Source organism: Acipenser ruthenus, chromosome 17 (genome assembly GCF_902713425.1).
Source record: "Acipenser ruthenus chromosome 17, fAciRut3.2 maternal haplotype, whole genome shotgun sequence".
Lineage (NCBI taxonomy): Eukaryota > Metazoa > Chordata > Actinopteri > Acipenseriformes > Acipenseridae > Acipenser > Acipenser ruthenus.
Genome location: NC_081205.1, coordinates 11,102,271 through 11,126,857, shown reverse-complemented (window position 1 = coordinate 11,126,857; position 24,587 = coordinate 11,102,271). Strand labels below are relative to the sequence as shown.

Sequence of the window (24,587 nt, the reverse complement as noted above, 5' to 3'; positions counted from 1 at the left end):
AGGATGGAGATCTGTTTCCACTGCTGTGGCTACAGGGTGCCTGTGCTTCACAGGAAACAAAGCTAGATTTTGATTTTTTGCTGCTTGAAAGACAGCTGTTGAAATTGTTCACAGACATGGCACTGTCAGGACTGGTGTGTAACCATGGAAACATGATGGCAAAAAAGATAAGCTATTACAAGAAAAGTACAATAGGGATGACATCAACAATTCTATACAGAAGCAGCTTCAAGTGCTTGAGAGATGAGAGATGAGGGCTCATAACCTCTTGCCTAAACAATATATATATTTCTAAGTTAATAACATTAGTGTGTGGTTAGTGCTTAACACAGAGACCAGCCTGTGTCAGATCATTTACAGCAGCACTGTTCCATACTCTGTTTACAGTCAGTATTCAATAAGACATACCTTGCTGATCTGGTTTATTTGTTTTTTTAATGACTCCAAAAAGGTAATTTTATTTATAGATGCACAAGCTTTCTCCCTCCCGTGAAATGCTGCTTAGTAATTCAACAGCGTGTGAGCCAAACATACACACTCCTGCCAACACTTTTAGCAATAGGTGGTTATAAATGACATCTTCAAGATCCAAATTCTTTTTTCCCCCCAAACTGGGTTTTTGTTATACTTACATTTTACCGGCAACACACATAACAATAATACTTTCACCTTGATTTCATAAGGAAAGGAGCTTCCTAAATCTGCACAAGCTATTTAAACCCATGTGGAGAGCACACAGTTAAAATCCCAAGCCCAGTGTGACCTGGTAAGAACTGCTTGCTCACCTGAAGGCTGGTCTGGCTGTTTGGAGAGGTCAGAGGACACACTGTGCAGTTGCACTTGATCGCCACCAGGGGGCACTGGCTGCATTGGCAAAAAAAAAAAAAAAAAAAGAAAATATGTTAGAATCTTTTATTGAGGATAGGTAAATGTTAGATTTTTCAGAATTTGTATTTTTGTATTTTTCACTAAACTTTAAGAGCTGTTTTAAGAAATGTATTTTTAGTCACTGTTTTTTTGGTGAGTGATTAGAAACCTCCTCTTAGGTTCAACAGTTGAAAGAGGTTTCATGAACTATAAGCTTGCTTTAATTAATAAAAATGGGCTTTAAAAATATATAGATATATAGATATTCTCTCTTGGTGGGCCCTTTATACAGGGAGTAAGGAGCAGACACATGCATGCAGATACTGGCTCACTGTAACTTTACACACATGGATTAGTTCTGTTTGTTTAAGGCTGATATAGAAGCTGACTCCGGGGTAGAATTAGTTCAGGAGTTTGCTCCCAATTTTCCAGCCTGGGTGCACTGTCTCTACCAGAACCCAGTCTAGTGTCTGAAGACATCAAGAAATACAGGAAAGGGAAGGCCTTTTTAAAAAGCACATATTTGCATTTAAATATAAAATACAATTCTAAAACCATGTGCAAGTTTCTGTGTTTTCTTGAACTCAGTGGATCTTGAGATGTCGTATTCAATACATTTAAACACTAGATTAGGTTAACCTAGAAAGAAATGCTACAAATAATCCTTAATTTTACTGAAAAGTCATTATCTCACACACAGCCCTGCTCCCTGTCTGCTGTGAGTGTAATCCCATGTGTTTCTATCGCACACTGTACCTTGCTGTTCTCTGTGCTGCTCCCTGTTGGCTGCCCGCTGGTGCCGTCCATGCTCTGCCCGCTGCCTGCGCTCCGAGTGCTGCCCACACTGCCCGTGCTGCCAACGCTGTTCCGGTCGCCAGCTGTGAAACACGACAGTGCTCAGCGAGAGAGACTGGAGGGCATTCAGCCCCCTGCTGCTCCCTCACACTAAGAGGCGCTCAGCCCCCAATGGGATCAATAACAATCCTGGCAAAGCCCTTCAAATTCATTTCATATCCATTCAAATCTCCCAGGAATTCATAACGACTCTGCCCCCTTGCTCGCTCACCAGTTATCTTGGTATCCGTGAATAGATAATAGTGAAATACGTTCAATAAGATGATGGCTGGCAATCCGTCCCACATGTTCAGTGACACTTCAAATAGAACTTTCTTACCAATGCAGAGCTGGGTTAGGCATTGATTTTAGGTCAGTATTTGTTCCAAGAAACCTTTACTATTTCCCTTCTGGATATTTGTATGTGAAATCCTGGATCAAAAACCTGGACTTTTATTGGCACGTGTGGAGCGGATTTGGCCACCCCTAATAATAAAGCAGATCATTACTGGAATTATTCATGGCAATTCAATGAACTCAGCTTGGATACCCACATGTCAAAGTGAACTATCCATCTAGTTTAATAAAAAAAAAAAAATTATATATATATCTATATATATACACTATGACATAAGGGATAGTTCACTTTATATGTGTGTCCCCAAATATTACTGAAACTAACTAAACAGGTTAATAATTCAGGGTGAGCATGACCTTCACTTCAGGAGTGCTGAGCAAGACTTTACAATCCAATTTCTTACTGCTTGCTACTGTTTTTGCCTGGGTTCAGACTGTTGATTCCTAGGTAGACAAGGGGTCTTCTGTAAGCAGAGGCATTAGCAGCTGCAATGTTCTTGCAAAAATAAAATGAAACAGCCACACTTAGCAACTAGGGATCCCTTCCCTGGATGGAGGGTACTACTGGGAGCTGAAGCAGGAATTAAAGGTGGAACAATAAATGCTTGTCACAATAACTTTCCCTTGTTGTTTTGCTGCCCATATCTCCGTACACTCTGTTCCGTGCTGCAAACGACAAGGAGTTGGGTTTCAGGACATCTAACACTGGGGAGTAATTCAAGCATGGCGGAAGGATAGGAAGTCACGTCCCTGAGTGGCTCACTGGTAAAAGCATGGCTGCGAGGTCTAGGGTGAGTCATACAGTCAGGGGAGCGCAGGTTCGCGTCCTGGCTGTGGAAAGTCGCTGGTCTTCACTGGGGATTCCAAACAGAGCGTCGTGTTGGCCTTGGTGCTCCTGCGGGTTAGGGAGGCAAAACCAGCTGGGACTGTTTCTCCTTATCGCGCTACAGCGGACACTACCGGTCAGGCGCCTGATGAGCTCAGAGTGGACACCTGAAGAGCTGACCTTTGTCCTCCAGAGGCCGGTAGCTCGCTGATATCCGCTCTCGAGTTCCTGGCTCGGTCGTGGGATCAGGAGATGCCCACTGAACCTTCAGCTCTCCTGAGCTGTGTGGGAAATTGCTGCGTTGAGGGGATAAAAAAATCGGGCACTCTAAATTTAAAAAAATAAAAAAGTTGCTGCAAAACTCGAGAGAATGTTTGACATTCTAATAATGAGAGATAAGAAAATGTCTTTAACGCATTGGTTATTACACCTTTAATAAAGGCTGTAGCACTAGGCAGGGTTGGACAGGGAGAGGGGGCAGGGGGCGCTGGGGTGGTTCTTACCAATCACTGCGCTCCTGAGGACCCATATATCCTCACTGAGGCTGGCTGGCTCTGAGTGTTGGGGCCTGGGGCTCTCAAATGGCTCTCCTAATGTGAACACAAAAACGTATATATCTCCCCGGCCCCTCTGCAAAGCACCCTAAAGAAGTGATAACCAAGGCTTTAAAAAACATACCTCTCAGAAGCATTACAAGACTCTCGCACGCCCCTTCCTGTTTTTTCTTTCACAGTCACCTTGAAGTCCATTTATCCTACTTCAACACTAGATTTTCTAAGAAGTTCACTTCCATCCTGTGCTACAGATCCCAACTGTGTCATACACTCACTTTCTATGCTGCCCTATAGGTGGGGTCGGACTATCCTATTATTCTATTACCCTTACTAACAGTGGAAACCAAGTGCATAGGAGTCAAATTGAAAACAAAAAAGAACAAGGGACTTGTGGGAATACACTAATAAGACTTAAAGCCTCGATTATCACAGCGAGGCAGGTCTCAGGTACACCCTGCCAATAGAAGCTGTTTCCATCTGTGGACAACTGGCACGGCAACTGGGGTGCGTTTGTTGACTCCAAACCCCTGATATTTCAAACTGTTGTCTGCCAGGAACTGAGAAACAACCCCGAAACAGACTCTAACCCTTGATCATGTGAACTGCAACACCAGCGGATAGGTTACTGTGTCTGCTCAAACCCTTCTGACACGCCCTCTGCTTCTTGATGTGACAAAAGGTTGAAATGGGGAGTGAAAGCATAGATGATTCACAGTGCTAAGCAGCTACAGCACAGGCAGAGGTACATACTCCTGATAATATTGGAAACTAGTTCAAGACAAATCATTTTTTAAATAAACACCCAACCCTTGTGCCTAACCCCTTTCAGTTTGAAGGCAGTGTGCACTGATGAACTCAGCGTGTGAAAGCTCTCTCAACGCTGTTACCTGTGTTGTCTCCATGCCCGTTTGTCCGGTGAAAGGCGATGTGAGGGGGTGGAGCGTACAGCTGGTAGGAGTCATCAGTCTGGGGGGCAGTCAGGGTAGTGAGGGGGAGTCTGGAGAGGTGCTGCTGGCGCTGCATGGGCAGGGAGGAGTGGCGGGAGAGGGTGCCACCTGCAGGGAGAGAAGGGAGGTCAGTACAAGCAGGGCTGAGGTTGAGTCACACTCTAGTTTAGCAGGACAGCAGAGCAACAGGCTTCACGTTGCAGATCCTATCTTGGGAATGGTTAGATATATTGGTACCTTCCATTTGAAGAGTGCATGATAAGTTAATATATTGAGTGGCGGTATTTCTTATTGCACAGTCTGGGTGAGGAATGTGAAGCTGTTCAAACTGATTTCTGTTATAAGAGACATCTAAACTGCAGTTTTTATCTCTGACATAATTTCTCAGAGCACAGCGTGTTCTGTCCAGACCAGAGTGACGTGCAGAGGTCTACAAGAATGCTACCCGTCTGACAACAAAATACAAACACTGATATATCACTACTGTAGATTCATTTGTTTCAAGTTTCTTTTAAAATAGCACTTTGAAATAAGTTATTTTTCCATATATATATATATATATATATATATATATATATATATATATATATATATATATATATATATATATATAGTGTACTTTGATGGTGATTATTAGCTTGCCATGCAAGTTTTCACTTTATTAAGTTGTAGCTTTTTTGTGGCTCACATACAAGCTAAAAAAGTGTTTCAGTTTATTTGTAAACTACATTGTGGTCTATGATTCTATGTAGCTACACCTTATGCTAGATCCATTTTTATCCTATTTCTTCAAGCAGTTTATTAACAATTTCTTTTAAATGAATTACTATCTGCAGTTTACAAAATCATATGCACACATGAATGATATAGACTACAGAGACGGTGTAATCGCATGGTGTTGTTTTCAAGACGTTTAGAATTGTTTTAGTTTTGTTTTGGTCCGGCTTTCACCCACTCCCTCCTGTAAATGAACATGTCCAGCTACTGAATAAAGTTACTTGTGGGCACTGACTCGTGACCAATGGGATCTCATAATTGCAGAAGTAAGAATGTGAATGTGCATGTACTGGTTATACATGTATCGGGTTAAAGCCAAATAAATTTGAAACATTTACATGAGGCTAGGAGTGTATGATAAAACCATTTGTGCAAAATTAAGCCAGTTATCATGTTCACCATGTAGAGTGTGATAAGGCAGAGACGGACACACACAATTAGACAAAACTGTGCAAGAGAAAGGCTGACGTGACACTGCTAGTATAAAAAGCACCGTTGTCCTTCCTATTGTTGGGCATATCTGTTCTTTCTGTAACATATAAATATATACTATATAAAAATGTTACTTACTGCAGAAGCATATGTACATAGTAAAGAAAAGGGTTCTTTTTATTTTTGAATACCATGCATACCCCCAGGGCCATGCATCTGAAAAAGCTTTATATAAATAGTTATAATTCTGTACGGTAATTGCAGTTGTGTCCTCCAATCCAAGATTGGTATTCATTTTAATAAACATGACATTACATTAAAACTCTGTGCATTTTATTTTAATGAAAGGATTGCAAGGGAATAAAATCCATGCTTCTTTTCCGCAGTGATTTGTGGTTGCTTTGAATCCCTTAGCAACAATTGCTAAAGATAACGTCAAAATGACCTTACAGCTTTTTTTGTTTTAACTCCATGGTGGCGGTAATGTGTCACAGTTAATTCTTGCCAGCTTTTACTTTGCCAGAGCAGGGTGATGTATTATCATTTTGATATTCAAACTCCATCCAAAAAGCAGTGCAATGCATCAAAGTAAGGGAAAACTTGCACACGATGATGGTAAACCTATAAATATGCCTGATCAATCAGAAAGCGAAGACTGCACTCAAACTGCAATTAAACATAAAAGTATTGTTGTTTTTTTAATCTTTAGAACCCTATGTTTGATGCACAGGATGACATCTATATGCAGGATAAGATGTTCCGGAATTTTCACAGGGGTGAATTTCACATACGTGATTTATAATGGGCAAATCTGAAACCCCAACCAGCCGTACATCCGTCAAACTGAATGTGTATCGGTCCTGTCCTGCTCCACCTCAGAGTTTCATCAAACAGAGCGAATTCCCTGAGATTCATACTCTCACACTGCTAAGCCCCTCATTGTGTGTGGGGCTCTTCTCCATGTTCAGAGCTATGCTCTCTGCCTCAACGGCTGCAGTCAGGCGTCACAGACACATAGACACAGGCCTCTCAATGGCTCTGCCCTCCGTTTGAACACAGCTCAGATCCACACTCACTCGCAGTGCCTATCTCTCCACACCAGCATGCAGTCCTTTCGTTTTAAAGTGTAATGATAACCAATGGGATGTTTCTATTCAGACTGCAACTGCCATTAGTGCAAGTGTCTCTTGCTAGGTAAGGCTTGCAAGCGTCAGAACTTCAGCTCGCTGTCAAAGTATCAAACACCTCAGCAATGGCTTCAGCTAACAATCATTTGTGCACATATTAGTTGCCCTAGTGATTCCCCACAGTAACTTTGAAGTTGGAATTGTGTTACTGTTCCACACTGCACTGCGGTATACAGTAAAGTTCACTGTGTCCTCAGAGTGGAAATAATGAGTCTGTTAACGAAACCTTAGTGGTGTTTAAGTTTAACGCTGTACAGTAATTCTTATGAATTAAATACTACAACTATTACAGTGTTCCCCCAAAATAAACTACAGTTAAACAACATGTTAAGTTGTATAACACATTCTTCCCTCTCTCCCTCGTTGCAGGAGATCTGGTTGCTAGGCAGCTAAGCACACGTTTTTTTGGCGACTACTGGGTCCTATATGTTGGGATGCATTCACAAAGCTTGTCTATCAGGTGTTGAACTTTAGATATGGCTACAAGTGACAGGTGTGAAAAACTGAGTTAGCATAGCTGTCTAAAACTGCTTTCAGATACATTTCAACACCCTTATTGTTAATGCAAATATAAGTAAGCCTGTCACACTCTAGTTGGCATGGTGTTCTGATTTACATTGATTTTTTGCTTCCACATGAACATACCAAAGCTTTCTTTTAAGTGCACTGCATTCTGTAACTGAAAGAGCCCAACCAGTGTTTGAGAAATCCTGTTGCATTTTGGTTAGCCACGTCTGCATTTTAATACAGGCTTAGGCGCTTGTCAAATTAACCAAAAGGTTTTAAGTGAGTCTAAAAATATGTACACATGTCTAAGAGATAAACATGCTTTCTGTACATGTTTACAAAATATATTATTGATATAGAATACACCACTCTGTGACTATCTAAAAAAACAATCCCACAGATCTGTGGTGTGGAACCACTTTGTATTCATGTGGGTTCGGTCAATCACCACAAAAATGTTAAAAGTTAAGTAGCTTCAGATTTTATGTAGACCTTTTAATGATGTTTGCAGTCATTCTGAGTTGTTCTTACTGCAATGACAGACACTGTTTATTGATAAGTCTGCTCATTCTGAGTTGTTCTAATCGCAATGACTCAGACACTGTTAAGTGTCATTGCAATAAGAACAACTGATTGATAAGTCTACTCATTGCCTTTCTCCGAGTTCAGGAATGCAGGCTCAATCAGACAGTGTCTTTATATTAGTAAGACGCCGTCTTGTCATCTGCCACTTTGGAGCAAGTTAACTGTAGTTTTCCTGCCAATACACTGCTGTGCACTAGTTGGTGCTGGTGCTAAGTAATATAAATACATTTATACCCCGTTTCTACTGACGCCCCAGCCTAAAAAAGGGTGCTTCCACTGCTGGACACATCAGCCCTGCCCGGCCACAGTCGCTTCTTCTGTTACAGGTTTCTTTAAAATACAGAACAATACTATCCCACAACCCCCCAGTGACCTTTTGATACAGAACAAGAACCTCCGAGGTTGGCCATGTTTGGAAAGAGCACTGCAACACGTTTCTCTTGGCCAGGGCCAGCCGCGGCTGCAGTGGAAATGAGGCACTACAGTATCTACATTACACATGTCTATGGCAGGCAACGAGAACTGAAGAGCAGCTCTTGAACTCATAGTCAAAGCATCTGAACACAGACCAACCCAGAAAAAAGACACAGCATTGGAGTAATTGCAATAACAACCTCTCGGAATGACTGCAAAATAATAAGATGGTAAAGAGACAATAATGATGTGTGCTGCAGCCTGGTGAGAGCATCACTGACCTGCCCTCCTGCTGATGACCTCCACAATGGAGGGAGGGAAGTACCCGACCTGGTCCGTACCCCGCTGTGTGTCGTGGATGTGTCCTTTCCAGCGGCCATCCATGTGCTGCTCCAGAACCTGCAGACAGACATAGAGGTAGGGAGACATGGGGCATCAGCACCCAGGCAGAGGATCGTTCACAGCAGAGAGACAGAGGGAGGGAGACATGGGGCAGCAGCACCCAGGCAGAGCATCGTTCACAGCAGAGAGACAGAGGGAGGGAGACACGGGGCAGCAGCACCCAGGCAAAGCATCGTTCACAGCAGAGAGACAGAGGGAGGGAGACATGGGGCATCAGCACCCAGGCAGAGCATCGTTCACAGCAGAGAGACAGAGGGAGGGAGACATGGGGCATCAGCACCCAGGCAGAGCATCGTTCACAGCAGAGAGACAGAGGGAGGGAGACACGGGGCATCAGCACCCAGGCAGAGCATCGTTCACAGCAGAGAGACAGAGGGAGGGAGACATGGGGCATCAGCACCCAGGCAGAGCATCGTTCACAGCAGAGAGACAGAGGGAGGGAGACATGGGGCAGCAGCACCCAGGCAGAGCATCGTTCACAGCAGAGAGACAGAGGGAGGGAGACATGGGGCAGCAGCACCCAGGCAGAGCATCGTTCACAGCAGAGACCTGCTTCTGACAGACAGCTACAATTACAGTGGTACCAAAAATTCAGAGGGAATGGAACCTCTAAATGAATGATTTGTGAACATCCAGATGTGTATCACATAGTAACAATGTTAGTCTACTGATTCATATAGTAGTCACATGACGTCCATATGGCAGCCATATTAGGTCATGTCATGCTCACCAACGCATTTAGCATGCAGTTTTATTTAGACCCGCAGATACGAAACTGACTCAAAGCAACGAGGATCTGATGAACTTTTCATGTTGGGTTGATTTGGGATAAAAGCTCAGTTTGGGATTCTTGCATGCTAGATTAAGATTTGGTGCACTTTGAAACGATTCATGTCAGCTTGATTTTGAATAACAGTTCAGCTTCAATTTGGGATTTTTGCTTTTTGTACTACGTTTTAATTCTTTAACAAATAGAATAAAACAAAGGCAGAATACTGCATACATGAGACGAACAGGCACATGTAATTCTACTTGTATTCACAATCTCATCTCATTAACTTACTCCAACAGTTTATCGTTCATTTTGATTGTCTTTTCGCAATAATGAACCCCTCTATATAACAAACAAAAGACCGCTTGGACAGGTTTGTTATAGCGAGGGTGTACTGTATAACATTGGAATCGCGACCTACATATACATTAGAAACAAAATAGGCAAATTAGTGATTGTCTAAGTGAATTGATGACTTTAATAGGCCACACATGCAATTAATTTAAAATAGTAATTGCCACAAATGGTCAAATGCATAAGACTTTTCAGAAGTTGTTTAAGATGCCTAATTAAAGCACAAAGTGGTCTAACATTTTCACACACGAGTGCCTGTTGTTTCTATATCACTGATTACTGAACTCTAAGTGTGCTCGGTGAACAGGTAACAGAGAACACTCTTAATATCTTTACCAAGTTTCACCTCAGTTGGATATCGTGGTTTGTTAAAATGCCCCTCCACTCCACGGGGATAATCACTGAATGCTTTTCTACAGCTCTTCCTCTAGCTTTATGCTTGAAACTGGATGTGTTCTGATTAGGACTCCCTTTGTCAACGAGATGGGAATTTCAATGCATTCTTTCTTTCTGGTTAAATCAAATACATGAATATATAAAGAGAGGGTGCTGCAGGTAGGAAATAAGAAATGGAATCGCTACTGAGTAAGCCTTTAAACCCGTGGCTCTGTGCAGAGTTATTATAGTTGTATTTGCAAGAGTTTGCTGGATAATTAAGGTTGTGGCTTTCACCTTCTGAGGAAACCGGATTAATATTAAGTGTGGCTTCAAGTACTCTACTGGGTTCTTAACCATTTCAACACCATGCAGATATACACATACCCCCCAAAAATATTCAAATAGTCTCTGTGTTAAAATGTTATACAGCCAAACCCTTTTAACATCACTGCAACCTGGGGAAATACACATTAAAACACTGAAGTCATGATAAGAAAAATGCAGAACACCCAGTCTATGACACTGTATTTGTACAACACATGGTAATAATTAAAAAAGAAAGCTATAAACATACACATGGCAGTGTTCTGTATTGTGCTACCGTGCTTTGTATCTGGAACACAGTGTACAACTTACTTACAGTACACAGAAACCTGCTCACTTTATGTTATATCCCAAAGTCATATTAACCGTTTAGCTCACCACTCAGTCATAAACTCTGGTTATTTTCACTCTATAACCATCCATAACAATCCAAATTAGTGGAGGAAAGGAAAAAAAAACTTGATATCCTGCAGTTTCAGATTTTTTTCTTTTTGTATAATAGTATCATGTTTTCTGTACAATTAAAAAAGATGTGGAAGGAAAACTCAATAACACGCAAACATTCCAGTTTCCAGAACATTGTATTGGGTTGGTAATTTGATGCAAATTGTAGGTTATCAAGTTATTCCAGGGCACTCTTAAAAACAAAGTTGACATACTAAAACTAAACTAAACTGTCTCACTGCCACTCAAGCTTCCCCTAGGAGTGACCACTGCAGCCTTAGAGACATAGCAGAACATTTACAACACATTTCTATAGAAGTACAACTCAGAACTAAAGAGATTTCATCCTCTTGGATCATAAAACATCTCGTATTACAGCACTTAACTGCACCTCTGTGACAGAATGATTGATCAAAAGGTCCCGTTGTAGTCTGCCTGCTGGCATTACTGTATAGCTAACCATGTAAGAGATCTTAAAATGACTTGTCTACAAAGTATTGCATAGCCCCCAGCATTACCTTGTTAAATTGTCACCTATGATTAACAGTGAGTGTGGGTCTGAACATCATGTGTGATGCAGAGGGAAAGGAACTCAGTCAGCATTTACTGAAGTGGAAAAATATACCCAGATATGCCATTATGTAAAGAAAGTGCACCTCCATTTCTAATCCTAAGCACATGGCAGTGCAGGATGAATTATAGTGAAGGTTCATAAGGAGTCGAGTGAAAGTTGCCTGTAGTGGAGGCTCTGTGTCAGCACAGAGCAGCAGGATTCAGGGAGGTGAACCAGGCCGCTAAAGAGAACACTATAGCTTGTGAAGACTAGGAATTGAAAGTACTTTGACATCTCATGTCTTTGAATTGGAAATAACCCTGTGTCATCCTGAAGTGTCAACAAAACAGTACTGTGGGAGACGTTATAAAATGACAAGGGTTCTTCAGGGGCACTGAAAGGGTTACATCGCTTCCCTAAAACAATAACCACATGAACCACTCTTGTGACGATGGGCCTGAGAGGGTCCAGAATGGCAGGGTGTGTTTTTGTAATGTTGTGTAAATCTAAACAAGACCTACTACGACCCCCCAGCCCCCCACAAACACTCACACAGACACACAGACACACACACACACACACAGACACACACACACACACACACCAGCCTACCATGATGATGTCGCCTGCTCGGATATTGAGGGCCGTGGGGTCGTGGATGTTCCAGTAATCCTTCAGCGCTCTGACCTGCAGGAGTCCGGATGCCTCTGTGAGGGGAGACAGGGGCAGTGTTAGTGGGGATTGCACTGAGGAAACAGTGTCCTCGGCCCTGATACTGACAGGCCTTGAGGGGTGTGTGGTAAGCAATGCTCCAGAGGGGCAGTGTTAGTGGGGATTGCACTGAGGGAACAGTGTCCTCAGTCCTGATACTGACAGGCCTTGAGGGGTGTGTGGTAAGCAATGCTCCAGATCTCAGTCCTGCAGGGTTCTTTGTGCTCCCTTTGCTACATAATCCTGACCTGAAGTAGAGACCCCCTTATAAAAGTTACACTTTATTTTAGCACATTACTTCAGCAGTTTTCCTGTGCTTTTCCCATAGTTATATTTACCATAGTGTTTTTATTTCATTTTATGTGGAATAAAGTTGAGAAAGGAGACACACACACACATATATATATATATATATATATATATATATATAAAGTCTTCATAAACCAAGGGGGTGCAAAATGGTCAGAGGCAATGCCATCCTGCAGTGAGAAACTGATGGCACTGTCTTGTTTTCTCAATAGGGTTCTCAACCAGTTCAATAATAAAAGTCTGATGAATGGCTGAGTGCTTAATCACAGGTCTGTGTTCTGCATGTGTGAACAAGCGGCATGCTGTTTTTATTTCCCAACAGCCCACAGATTGTGATGTGGAAGAGAGAGACAGAGGAGTTCTGTAAACCAAGCACCCTCGTCACACGACGTGCTTGATGTGTCAATAAAAACATGTGTTTATATCAAACAGCTCCATCTTGTGCTTTTTACAGTTCAATTGGTGGTTCTGATTTGTTGTTGAAAACAACGTAAACCACCTGCCATGGTATTTTCATTGGTGCAGGCTGATTTTCAAGCACATATTAAATCTGACGCACACAAACACATACATAAACACACAATGGGAATATGAAAGTAGACTGGGAACCTGTTCACAGTAATATCAGACATCATTTGACACGTACTAACTGGAACAACTTTATTTAAAGTTACCCTATCCCTGGGCCAAACCCCTGAGAGAATGTGGTGAGGAGAAATTAGATGCTCGATTGTCCACATGTATAAAACAGCACTGGTCTCGAGGGGAGCGGGTGTCCGTGTGCTCCCTGCCTGCTTACCCAGATCAGCTTGGATGTATTTTGCAAACTCATGCCAGCTTCTCCTGCTCTGCCTGCTGCCTGTCTTGATGGCAAGCTGCACTTCCACAGAGGCTCCACTGTATGATCTGTGCTGCTTCCACAGAGGCTCCACTGTATGATCTGTGCTGCTTCCACAGAGGCTCCACTGTATGATCTGTGCTGCTTCCACAGAGGCTCCACTGTATGATCTGAGCTGCTTCCACAGAGGCTTCACTGTATGATCTGAGCTGCTTCCACAGAGGCTTCACTGTATGATCTGTGCTGCTTCCACAGAGGCTCCACTGTATGATCTGTGCTGCTTCCACAGAGGCTCCACTGTATGATCTGAGCTGCTTCCACAGAGGCTTCACTGTATGGTCTGTGCTGCTTCCACAGAGGCTCCACTGTATGATCTGTGCTGCTTCCACAGAGGCTCCACTGTATGATCTGAGCTGCTTCCACAGAGGCTTCACTGTATGATCTGAGCTGCTTCCACAGAGGCTCCACTGTATGATCTGAGCTGCTTCCACAGAGGCTTCACTGTATGATCTGTGCTGCTTCCACAGAGGCTCCACTGTATGATCTGTGCTGCTTCCACAGAGGCTCCACTGTATGATCTGAGCTGCTTCCACAGAGGCTTCACTGTATGATCTGAGCTGCTTCCACAGAGGCTTCACTGTATGATCTGTGCTGCTTCCACAGAGGCTCCACTGTATGATCTGTGCTGCTTCCACAGAGGCTCCACTGTATGATCTGAGCTGCTTCCACAGAGGCTTCACTGTATGGTCTGTGCTGCTTCCACAGAGGCTCCACTGTATGATCTGAGCTGCTTCCACAGAGGCTCCACTGTATGATCTGAGCTGCTTCCACAGAGGCTCCACTGTATGATCTGAGCTGCTTCCACAGAGGCTCCACTGTATGATCTGTGCTGCTTCCACAGAGGCTCCACTGTATGACCTGTGCTGCTTCCACAGAGGCTCCACTGCATGATCTGAGCTGCTTCCACAGAGGCTCCACTGTATGACCTGTGCTGCTTCCACAGAGGCTCCACTGTTGCTTCCCCATTTCACCCCCTAACACACCACCGCAATAGCAAGCTCCACAAGGCCTTCATTTAAAACAGTGCCACTAGAAGTCAGTTAGACTGAATGTCACCATAGAACAGGGCAATTATGCAAGTGTAGTTTGAATGTTTTCATTGACTCTCCCGCATGCTGGGGTTGAACAATAGTAATGAACATACACCAAGGTCAAGTTGAAATGGGTGTGGGACACGGCAGCTTCATGTACTGTTAATGCACACAAATGGATTTACTTGTTTTCAAGGGTTTATCTAGGTTATTAACATAGCAGGTAATTATTAGGACAAGTGGGATGGCACCAGGAATACTGAGAATTTAAAATCCATTCTGAATGCCTAATCCTTGCTGGCCTTTAACTCCAGCTTTGATACTGCTGCTGATTATCACATTGGTTAAAATATCAAAGGATTTACATAAAAAATACCCAGAGCTGAATCAGAAAACAAATCCCCTCTAAATGCTGTTTTAGTGAAGCGAGGTGGTCTTTAGCTCCAAACATTGACCTAAACCCATGATTTGAGCCAAATAGCCGGTGTGCACAGCTGCTTCTGAAATTACAGCACAGACTCTACAGTGAAGCATTTACAGTGTTACTAGAGATAAAAGGCAAGGAGACCATAAACACACGACTTTGGCCTTAGCAGTGCATACACTTACCAGGAAACAAATGCATAAAAAAGCCAATCAGCCTAACTCTTGTTTTCTATTGTTCACAGAAACACCATGAGCTGTTCTAAGCATTGTGATGAATTTGTAAAGTATTTCATGAACTGTACAGAGTGGCATTAAGCATTGTGATGCATTTCATGTCTAATTCCTGTAATAAATACCATTACAATTTTTTTTTTTTTTTAAATAAAAACCTATACAAATAAACTTGAAAGTAACCTCTTCAGCGCTAGCCCCTTATAAAGCACAAGACGAAGCAGGCAGGCCAGCTCCACTTACCTCTCAACAGCTGCTTGATCTCCTTGCTGGCATGGGAGGTGGTGAACTGGTTCACAATGTCCAGGGAGGTCTGGCTGTAGGTGTTGCGAATATTCACATCAATTCCAGCCTGCCAGGAATAATAATGACAATAACTATAACTATAACTATAACCATAACTATAACTATAATAATAATAATAATAATAATAATAATAATAATAATAATAATAATAATAATAATAATAATAATAATAATAATAATTATTATTATTATTATTATAATAACATTATTTAGGCGTGGTGTTTTAGAAATGAGCTCCTGAACTGAAGCTGAAATGTTGCTAGACCAGAAAATACAGCAAGACAGTACAAGCTTTTACAATGAGGTCTATTTCAATGCTCTACAAGGCAGCAAGACTTTGATACTGCTGCCCTAACATTGCTAATCCTGATTCCTCACATTGCACTGTATTTTAAATCAGATGGATTTAATGTTTCTGAACTGTGTAACCCTTGTGAGAATATTCATATCAATATAGGTGGTAGCCTTAGTGTCTATACAGTAGTATGCATGTGTACAGTGTGAGGCTAAACCACATTCAGTATCTATTTGAAATGTTTTCCATATACACATAACTATTGTGCACAAGTATGGGGTCATTTAAATTGATCTAACATAGTAGAGGATATAAATACTGTTTAAACCCTGTCATTTTACAAACTCTAAATACACTGCAGAGACTCACAGATACTGCTTGAGATGTTTCAGAAAGGACCCTTGCTTTAATGATGAAAACAACAGAGGTAGTCTGATAAAGACAATGTGGTAAATCCTGGTAAAACCTTCCAGTACTGGGAGTAAGAATTTACTTGAAAGAATATGGACTGAAACACACAGACTAATCCTATGCAAACAGTGCTTGCACGCTGCCGTCCCAAATGAAAACCGAGGACAGTAAAACAAGCCTATTTAATCTCAGTGTATTCACTGCAAGCCTCGACTGGATTAGGAAAGCTGTCTGTAATGTAGCTTTCATCTCTGTCAAAGCAAAGCCCTGCAAGAGGGTGGATTTAGAAAGCCCCCAACTTCCATCAGGACAATAGTACACTCTATTTATAATCCCCCAGGGCTTTTAACTGTGGTGAAGATTAATTAAAAAGGGAAAGAAATCTGCTGTTTGAAATATGGGAGAGAGGGGGGAGAGGGGAGGGGGGGTTTAGAGTGGAAACAGGGGGAATAAATACATAAACCAAGCCTAGCCATGGCGGGCCCGAATACAAGTTTTAGCTGAAGCCCAAACCGACCAGTGCAAAGCTGAATGAATCTAGATGAGCCATGACGTATGGAGCACATTGAAGGCCATGCATTAACTAATCCACTTCAACGCTAATCTCTGCTCTGCAAATCGGGAGGTGAACCCATTCTAAATCTGCACCTGCAACGGCCAGCCATGCACCTGGAAGAATTTGGAGCTCAAGAAAAGATAATATAAACAAATCTCCCAGATACTTGTGAGTGGTTTAAACAGGCTGGGTGAAGGCAGTGTGTTAGCTGCGATTGCAATTCATTCAGCTCCATCAGAACTGCAGATTCCCTCTCTTGCTGGAAGCCCCAAAGCCTGATTCTATGCCAGTGATGTTGGTTGATCAGGCATGAGCCAAAAGGCAGTGTCTACTTCGAAACTGAGTAGATCAGTGATCACAAACAAATCCCATTGTGCAAATGACTCTCTTTCAGAAATCAAGCCGGCGTTACTGGAGGTAGGGTGTAATTGACAGAGCCCTGGCAGCAGTCACGTCACACTTACATCAAGCAGAAGACGCACCACCTCCGTCTTCCCGTAGAGAGCTGCTTCGTGCAGAGCAGTCCCTGACTTGGTCGTTCTGTTGATGTCGATCCCTGCCTTCAGCAGCAGCCTGAGGGCACAGTGCAGAAGACAGCATTGCATTGTGTTTTACAACAGTGAGCACGCTACCTACTTCATTCAAATGAGAGCTTTGCATTGTGTTATGCAACAGTGAGCACGCTACCTACTTCATTCAAATTCAGTGTTCTTGTTGTAGAACACATCTGGTAATTAAAAAGCTGATGCCTATTCAATTTATTTTCATTATTAACAATTTAACAAGTTAACAAAGCAGACAAAGACGCAATAAGAGAATGGTAAATCAATATATTGACATTAAGACAACATTGTGTATATCTTTACTCTGCTAAATAGAAAACAGACATGATCAACATCCCCCAAAAATAAGTATGTTCTAATTTAGCAGCAATTTATATCGGTTATAATGTAAATATGTTACTGCATTGTCTTTTAACAGGTCGATGCAAAAATCACAAATTGGAATTAGAATATTATGCTGACAAAAGACAATTTGTTGTGGTGTCATATAGACAGTATGGCAAAATCAGGAAAAACCATTTTAATAGCTAATGGTTTAACCAGGAGAAAAAACATGGCTTACGGATATCTGGGAGATGCTGTGTGGATGAAAGGAGCCAGGATTTAAAAAGTATTTGATCACTTCGTAACAATGGGTGTGAGTCGTTTCTTAATGTGTGTTCCGTGCTATAAATGCCCAGATTTTTGTCATCTGTTCACCTCTCTTATTTCTGTGCAATTGTCCCGTGACGAAGTGGTATTTGTGCATGCAGTGCTTATCCAGTGATAACATCATGTTACTGCAGAAATAAAGCTCTCTACTATACATAGTCCCTGTTTCATGCACAACTACATCAGACAGCTGCATTTCTTGTCACACTGCTTATAGTCTACTGTGCAAGTGAGGTAAATTATTTTTATATTTCATTTTTCTTTAATGAATACTGTATTTTGTTGATTGGTGCGATGTGTACTGATTCAAGTGGTAGCCCATCAGACTTCTTTCTGGTCAGATCATAAAATACAAATGCCCTCATTAAAGAGTAACAAGAAAATGCAGCGATTTCTTCCAAGCTAAACCACAAACTCAGCCACGGTTTCGACTAGTGCAATACTGTTTAAGGTACCTGCTTTTATCAATATGCGGTGATAAGGGTTGGGTTTAACTTATTTTGTTCAAAGTGACAGGGAAACATAGGATGGACAACATATATTAGTCGGTGGCGCCCCATTTAATAACTCATAGGCAGATTTCAGTTAAGTCACCTTTACATGTAAAGGGGAAAATAGCAATATTGAGGAAGCATCCCAAGTGTGTTTTTTTCCCTCATTAAGAAGCCCACTTTTCAGATGACACCGCATGTTGTATTGTGCAAATATCAAAGTGTACCGTGGTTTAGACAAAGCTATTGTTTGGTACCTCGGCATGTTACAAATGTACCCTGCTTTTCAAGTTTCACAAATGAATATCCACAAACTGTTACTTTACTGCCATGCACATTACAGCTCCCAACATGGCCTGCACCAAACTAGTGTGCATGAGGGCTGATTGTTTGATTATCTCATGAGCATTCAGACATACGCGCTGGTCAATATGGTGAGGAAGGGCAGGGAGATTAAGGTAGAAGACATCACCATTAAAACAATCTGATCTCATGTGCATGTTCTCTTTCCCTATGGCACTTCCGCCACCGTATGCAGGTTTGACAAATGTCGTAACAAAGGGATATCGTAAAGGACTCGCAACACGAAATGAGACTTGAATCCAGGGTACATTTGTAACATGCCGAGGTACCAAACGAGAGCTTAATCATAACTAGGGTACATTTTGATAGTCCCTCGGTTGACAAAGACCCAATCTGCATCTTTTCTTGTGCTGAAGATGTTTTGTACCTTTGCATATCTCCTAAAATTCTTAAGAAATACGAGCAGTGCGAAAACTGGTTTAAAAATGCTGTCCGTAGACAGCCGGGGTAAGAGGAATTAGGCCAATCCTTGAGGAATGTGGATGGTATTACATGCGGAATGCATCTACACTGAGCATTCTCTTCCTGGCCCTGTGTCAAAGGGCTGAGACATTAACGCACTCACAGGGAACTTTTACTGCTGCAGGAAAACCAACGCAAAACACGGGTAACTTCACACATTTGGTCACAGTATCTTTCACATGTAGTTTGAACTTTAACCTCTTTAACAGAGATCACGTTGAGTAATGTGAGGGGCAGGCTGACCGGTGCCAGTTAAGGAAAAAGGAATCTTCTGATAACTTGATGGCAGATTTCACTAAAGCCCTTTTTCATGTGGGTATAGTCCCAATAGAATGGGTGCAGCATTCTTTATTTATCAGTCCTAAATGTAATCTGCAGAGACAATAATTCATATAAAATACACTATCTTATGGTTTGCAAATTAGCTACAGTCAAATTACAGCATAATTCCATATGGTAGACATGTGAGTCATTGCCAGTGCAACTAGGCTGAAGGGCGCTTCCCTACTGGCAATCAGTGAAGAAAAAAGAACAGCAAGAGAAATAACTTAATCATAACAGAGCACTGAAAGCACACTAGTCAGAGAGAAGGCGCTGACTGATCCTAAATGTGCATGCTTTCCCATGGTTAAACTATTCATTTACTATAGTTTACAATGGTTTGCAATGTTTTTAATATGTTTTTACCATACCTCTCTGGGCTTTACAATGCTAACCAATGTTTTACCATGCTTTCAAGACTCTCTGCTATGCTTTTACCATGCTTTATTATACTTTGCTATGCTTTTACTTGGGGAAGCTTTTATAAGGATGAGAAGGGGAGGCAAAGCGTGGAGGAGTTGCAATTGCTTGTGAACGAGAGTTCTTGTAAAAGGAAGAAATGTCCACACCCTCCTCGTCCCCAGGGTTTACTTTTGCTACCTGTCAAGTGTTATATGCATGTGGTACAGACTTCTCCCTGTCAGCGAGATTAGACCACACACTCTCTCCAGGGACTAACAAAGGCACTCCCACTCCTTATGGAGTTCCGATGTTAAGTGTATGAAATAGTGACCAGGATGGACAGGTCATCAGCTTTGTGCTGTGCTCAGCTCAATAGCAACAAGGAAGTCGTTACACAGGTTGTAAATATGTCAGTCACACGCATTCTTCCCATATCTAGGCTGTAGGGCTGGTGTGGTCTCATACATCACACAGTAAGCTCTCCTGTCCAGGAGGATTGATACAGCTATAACTTTGTAATTGGAACAAGATGGATGGAAAATAAATGTCTTGCCCTATTGCCCGGCTTCTGTTAACACACATAGAGACAGCGAGCCACAGAGCCTATTACCAGCAATGTAACAGCAAAGGAGACCATGAGGACAGCAAAATATTCATAAAAGCGCTAAACCAGGAAAAAGAAGTAATCATGATTTTAAAAGGAAGCAAACATGTTTACCTGTATTATATTTTAAAGGTTAAAAAAATCTATTTTATGATGGCTATATAGCATTTGAATATCCTAACTCAAAAGATTATCAGTACAACAAACAGGGAGCCTGTAGTCATGTTAATAAAGGTAATACAATGGATTTTAAAATATGGTTAACACTGCTTTGAATTATTTGATACTTCTAATTTCTTTATTCCCCCCAATTTAGAAATAAAGGCGAATAATAGAAGGTGTTTGGTTGGCAGAGGCTTCCGTATTCAAGACTGCGAAACTCCTGCAGTTTCACGAGGAACAGTCCCTGAGAACAGACCGAGCTGCAGATCTGCACAGTCGTGGTACTCACTGTAGAACGTCTCCCTCCAGAACAGTCTGAATCAGTGCCGTCCTGCCAATCCATGTTAAAGCAGATAGAGAGATAAGAAGAATAAGGAGTGTAGGCAGCAGGTAGAGTGTTTTTCTCACCGGATAATGTCCTTGTGTCCGTTCCTGGAGGCGAGGTGCAGGGGAGTGTTGGAGCCGGAGTCCGAGCTGTCCTTACTCTCTCCCTCCAGCAGGGCCACGCACATGTTACTGCTCAACAACAGCTGAGCCACCTGGGGAGGGGAGAGGGGGCTGTGAGAGCAGGGCACACTGAGGATCTAATCAACAACGCATAGTCCATCAGCACAGAGTGAAACCCTTTAAAGCACTTTGAAAGGGACTGAGGACCAAATCAGCAGTTTATCAACATACAGCTATGACCAACAATGTTGCATCACCCTATAGAACTAAAGCATTCTAGGGTGGTAGACACATGGTTCTTTAAAAACATGTTTGCGAAGGTCAGATTACGATTTTTAATAAATCGCTTATAAAATATGCAGTGTTTTCCTCCAGGGGAGTCAGCGCCTAACACCTGGTGGGCTGTGTCTCAGCTCGGCGATGCTGATGAGATGAAAATCCCATCTGGTGTTGCAGGGTGTGTTTGGCACATCTGAAGCCAATGATATGGTGGTGGGTTGGAGCTCAGTCCTGGCTATGTGACAGAGCTGTGCTGGGAGATGGTTAATCCCCAGACTGGACACAGCTGCTGAGACGCACTGTGTCCTGGCTCCAGCCGTCGCCAGCAGGGAGAGACTAGATGGCGTGAGCTCATTCCTCCCGGCACTAATATCCCACCGTGAACCACACTGACAGCACCGCACGCCACAAAATTCCAGAGTGGAACTCACTGTTACAATAGGAGAATGCAGTCAAACCAAGTTTAGCTGGCACGTCAGAGTGCAACCACTAACCTGTCCCCCTGCAACACTGCTCCCAATGGACATGAGAAATGACTTGTAGAAGCTGTGCTAAATCAAAAAGAGGTCATACCATATTTGAAAGGAGATTCAGTGAGTACTTAGGATCAAGACTTTTCTTCCTCCCTCATTAGACCACCCCCAGCCCCCATTATAACGCCACCCTCACCCTCGTATTCCTTCTTAATCGATGTGCACCAATATAAACCAATGCTATTTCCCCGTTATATTCTGCTACCCTCGCTGTCCGCCATCTGCCAGTACAGCAGGTCAAGCAAATATGCACAAATGCACTGAAGTCTCCATCACTTTACCACCAGCAAGACACTCATGACTAGAGGCAGTCCACATCATAATCAGACAGCTAAGGACTGAAACCACAGAGTGTGTCAATATAGTATGGCCCCCACTGTATAACAATAATAAACATTTCAATCACTATTCAATGCAGAATGAGTGGGTGTCTACAACACTGGCTTCAGGGCAGACGGTATGAAGAGCTACCTGATTGCAACATGCAGCTATATTAGGTCAGAGGGAATGGTTTTTTGTGTAGCAGTGCAAATATAAAGTTTTCAATTGCGCTGATTTATGCTGGAAGTGTAGCATTGGAGATACTTGATCAAGAGAAATTACAGCTGTTTATGATTTAAGATTTAAGATATCATGTAAGCGTCCTTTGTGGCGCAGATTTTGGGGCCGATTCTTTTTTATAAATGTTTCAAATGGTAATTGTTGCTCCCTGCAGTTTGAAACACCAGGAGGCCGCAGCTAATTCCTCTGTTTCATTATGACAATGTATCACGCATATTCAGATTTTCAAATGTAGCAAATTCAGTGGGTGGTTAAAAAGGCATTATCAATACAACAACTGACTCAGTGAAAACATTTTAAATGATAAAAGTACACTGATAAATGATATCTTACCTGAACCACTTTAAATAGATTCTCAGTGAGACTTACTATTTTATATTACTCGAACTAACAACCTCTATTGGTATGTGCTTTATGTCTAGTTTAATTCATATTTGCTGTTGCTTGACACAGGCCTTCATTGTAAATCAGACTTCAAGTCTCGTTGAGTAATCATCCTGGTAAAAAGTAATTGAACATGAAACTCTCAAATAAATCAGTACAGATGTGTGCTGTTTAAACAAATGGACAAGCAGCAACATGCTCCCCCTGCTATGCAAATAATCACATTACTGCACTTCCCTGTGTGTTTATGTTGGGATAATAGATTCTTCATTTAAACACATTCCAGATGGTTAAGCAGTTGTTGTCCCTGGTTTTCATTAGGTTCAATTGTTTAAATCTGTGCAGAGTTCAGATTGAGAGATGTGTGTATCGTCCTTACAGGAAACCCTTCTGTATTCACTGTGGACTGATTAAACTGAACTGAATATTTCTTCCAACAACTTAAAATGCAACAAATATATTATCTTTTTTTCAGAGAAAGCTGTACATTTATTAAAAAGTTTGGCAGCTGTTTGTCAAATTCTTTACAAGGAAAGGAAGAGAAAAAAGATCTACATTTATATTGAAATATTGAGAAACTAGTGCAAGCACATTCATAGGGTCCTCATAATTGCATTTGAGTTTAGCGGATTCCAGAAAAATGAAATCTGAATAATCTATAGGAGGATAGGGGTGTATAACAAATGTTTGGTCAAGATTAGTGCCAACTCAAGAATATAAAAACATTTACCATCTAAGCTTGCCTGGCTCTTAAAAGGTCCAAGTGATTCTGCTTCAACAACATAACTAGGTAGCCCATTCCATCCCCTCAGCACTCTCTGTGTGAAAAAGTGGCTCCTTTCCTCTGTCCTGTCTATCTTCACTTAATTTGCAACTGTGTCCTCTAGTCCTGGTTTCTGTACTGTGCTTAAAGTATTGGTTTGGGCTAACTATGTCAACTCCTTTTAAGATTTTGAAGAATTCAACCATGTCTCCCCTAATTATACGCTGTTCTAGGCTAACTAGAAGCATAACAGAAGTATCTGAGTAACAGGAAGTTAGATATCGTGTTCACCATGAAGACAGTGACAGACACATGGACACGATCAGTGAATGAGGGCCCTAAAAATGGGCCTTTCACCTCTGCAGTCCCGGCTATGAGGCTGCTCAGGTCACATGTGAAATAGGTTTGGTCATCTCAGCTTGTGTTGATGCTTGATGGGTTAACTGGCAGGCTGATGCCACTAGGTGGAGGTGAAGAGCAGCAACTCAGTGTCCAAGGAATCAGGCAGCTGTGCAAAGCAAGGCAGGACACCAAATATAGTACAGTATTCGAATCAGTGGCTGTTAAATGGAAGGAATTTGCCTGCAATAAAGATGGAAGTCGCTTAGCAAACACAGTCATGTGCTAATGTCTACACATGCACATGCACTACAGCACTGTGAAAATATTCAATCTTCAGGCTGCGATTCAGCACAACCTTCACCACCGTGATGTATAACTGAAACTGGTGTGTCACTCAGAGAAGACTGAGGGGCACACATGTGCTGAATCCCAACGACAGTCTGTATACAATCCTGTAACCCTGAGCCAAGGGGTATCCAACTGTTCAGGGCTTCCAGGACAAACAGCTACTGTACGTTCAAGACGTTGTCCTTCAAAGTTATTCTGACCTCTGTACTTTGTTTTATATCAC

The 24,587-nt window shown here is 42.1% G+C and overlaps 1 protein-coding gene across 3 annotated transcripts in view; it reads right to left on the bottom strand.

The window, feature by feature from the left end:
* LOC117423595 (caskin-2-like) overlaps positions 1-24,587 on the bottom strand; it is a 104,215-nt gene that overhangs the window by 15,553 nt on the left and 64,075 nt on the right. For 2 of the 3 annotated variants that reach the window (XM_034039653.3, XM_034039654.3), the window contains 9 exons: positions 21,116-21,246; positions 17,153-17,261; positions 15,364-15,472; positions 12,127-12,221; positions 8,569-8,686; positions 4,326-4,493; positions 3,388-3,474; positions 1,624-1,745; positions 786-864 (listed from right to left, as the gene is read on the bottom strand). In XM_034039653.3, the coding sequence (XP_033895544.3) occupies positions 786-864; positions 1,624-1,745; positions 3,388-3,474; positions 4,326-4,493; positions 8,569-8,686; positions 12,127-12,221; positions 15,364-15,472; positions 17,153-17,261; positions 21,116-21,246 (1,018 nt within the window). The remainder of the gene's footprint in view (positions 1-785; positions 865-1,623; positions 1,746-3,387; positions 3,475-4,325; positions 4,494-8,568; positions 8,687-12,126; positions 12,222-15,363; positions 15,473-17,152; positions 17,262-21,115; positions 21,247-24,587) is intronic. The other variant, XM_034039655.3, reaches the window with a different exon arrangement.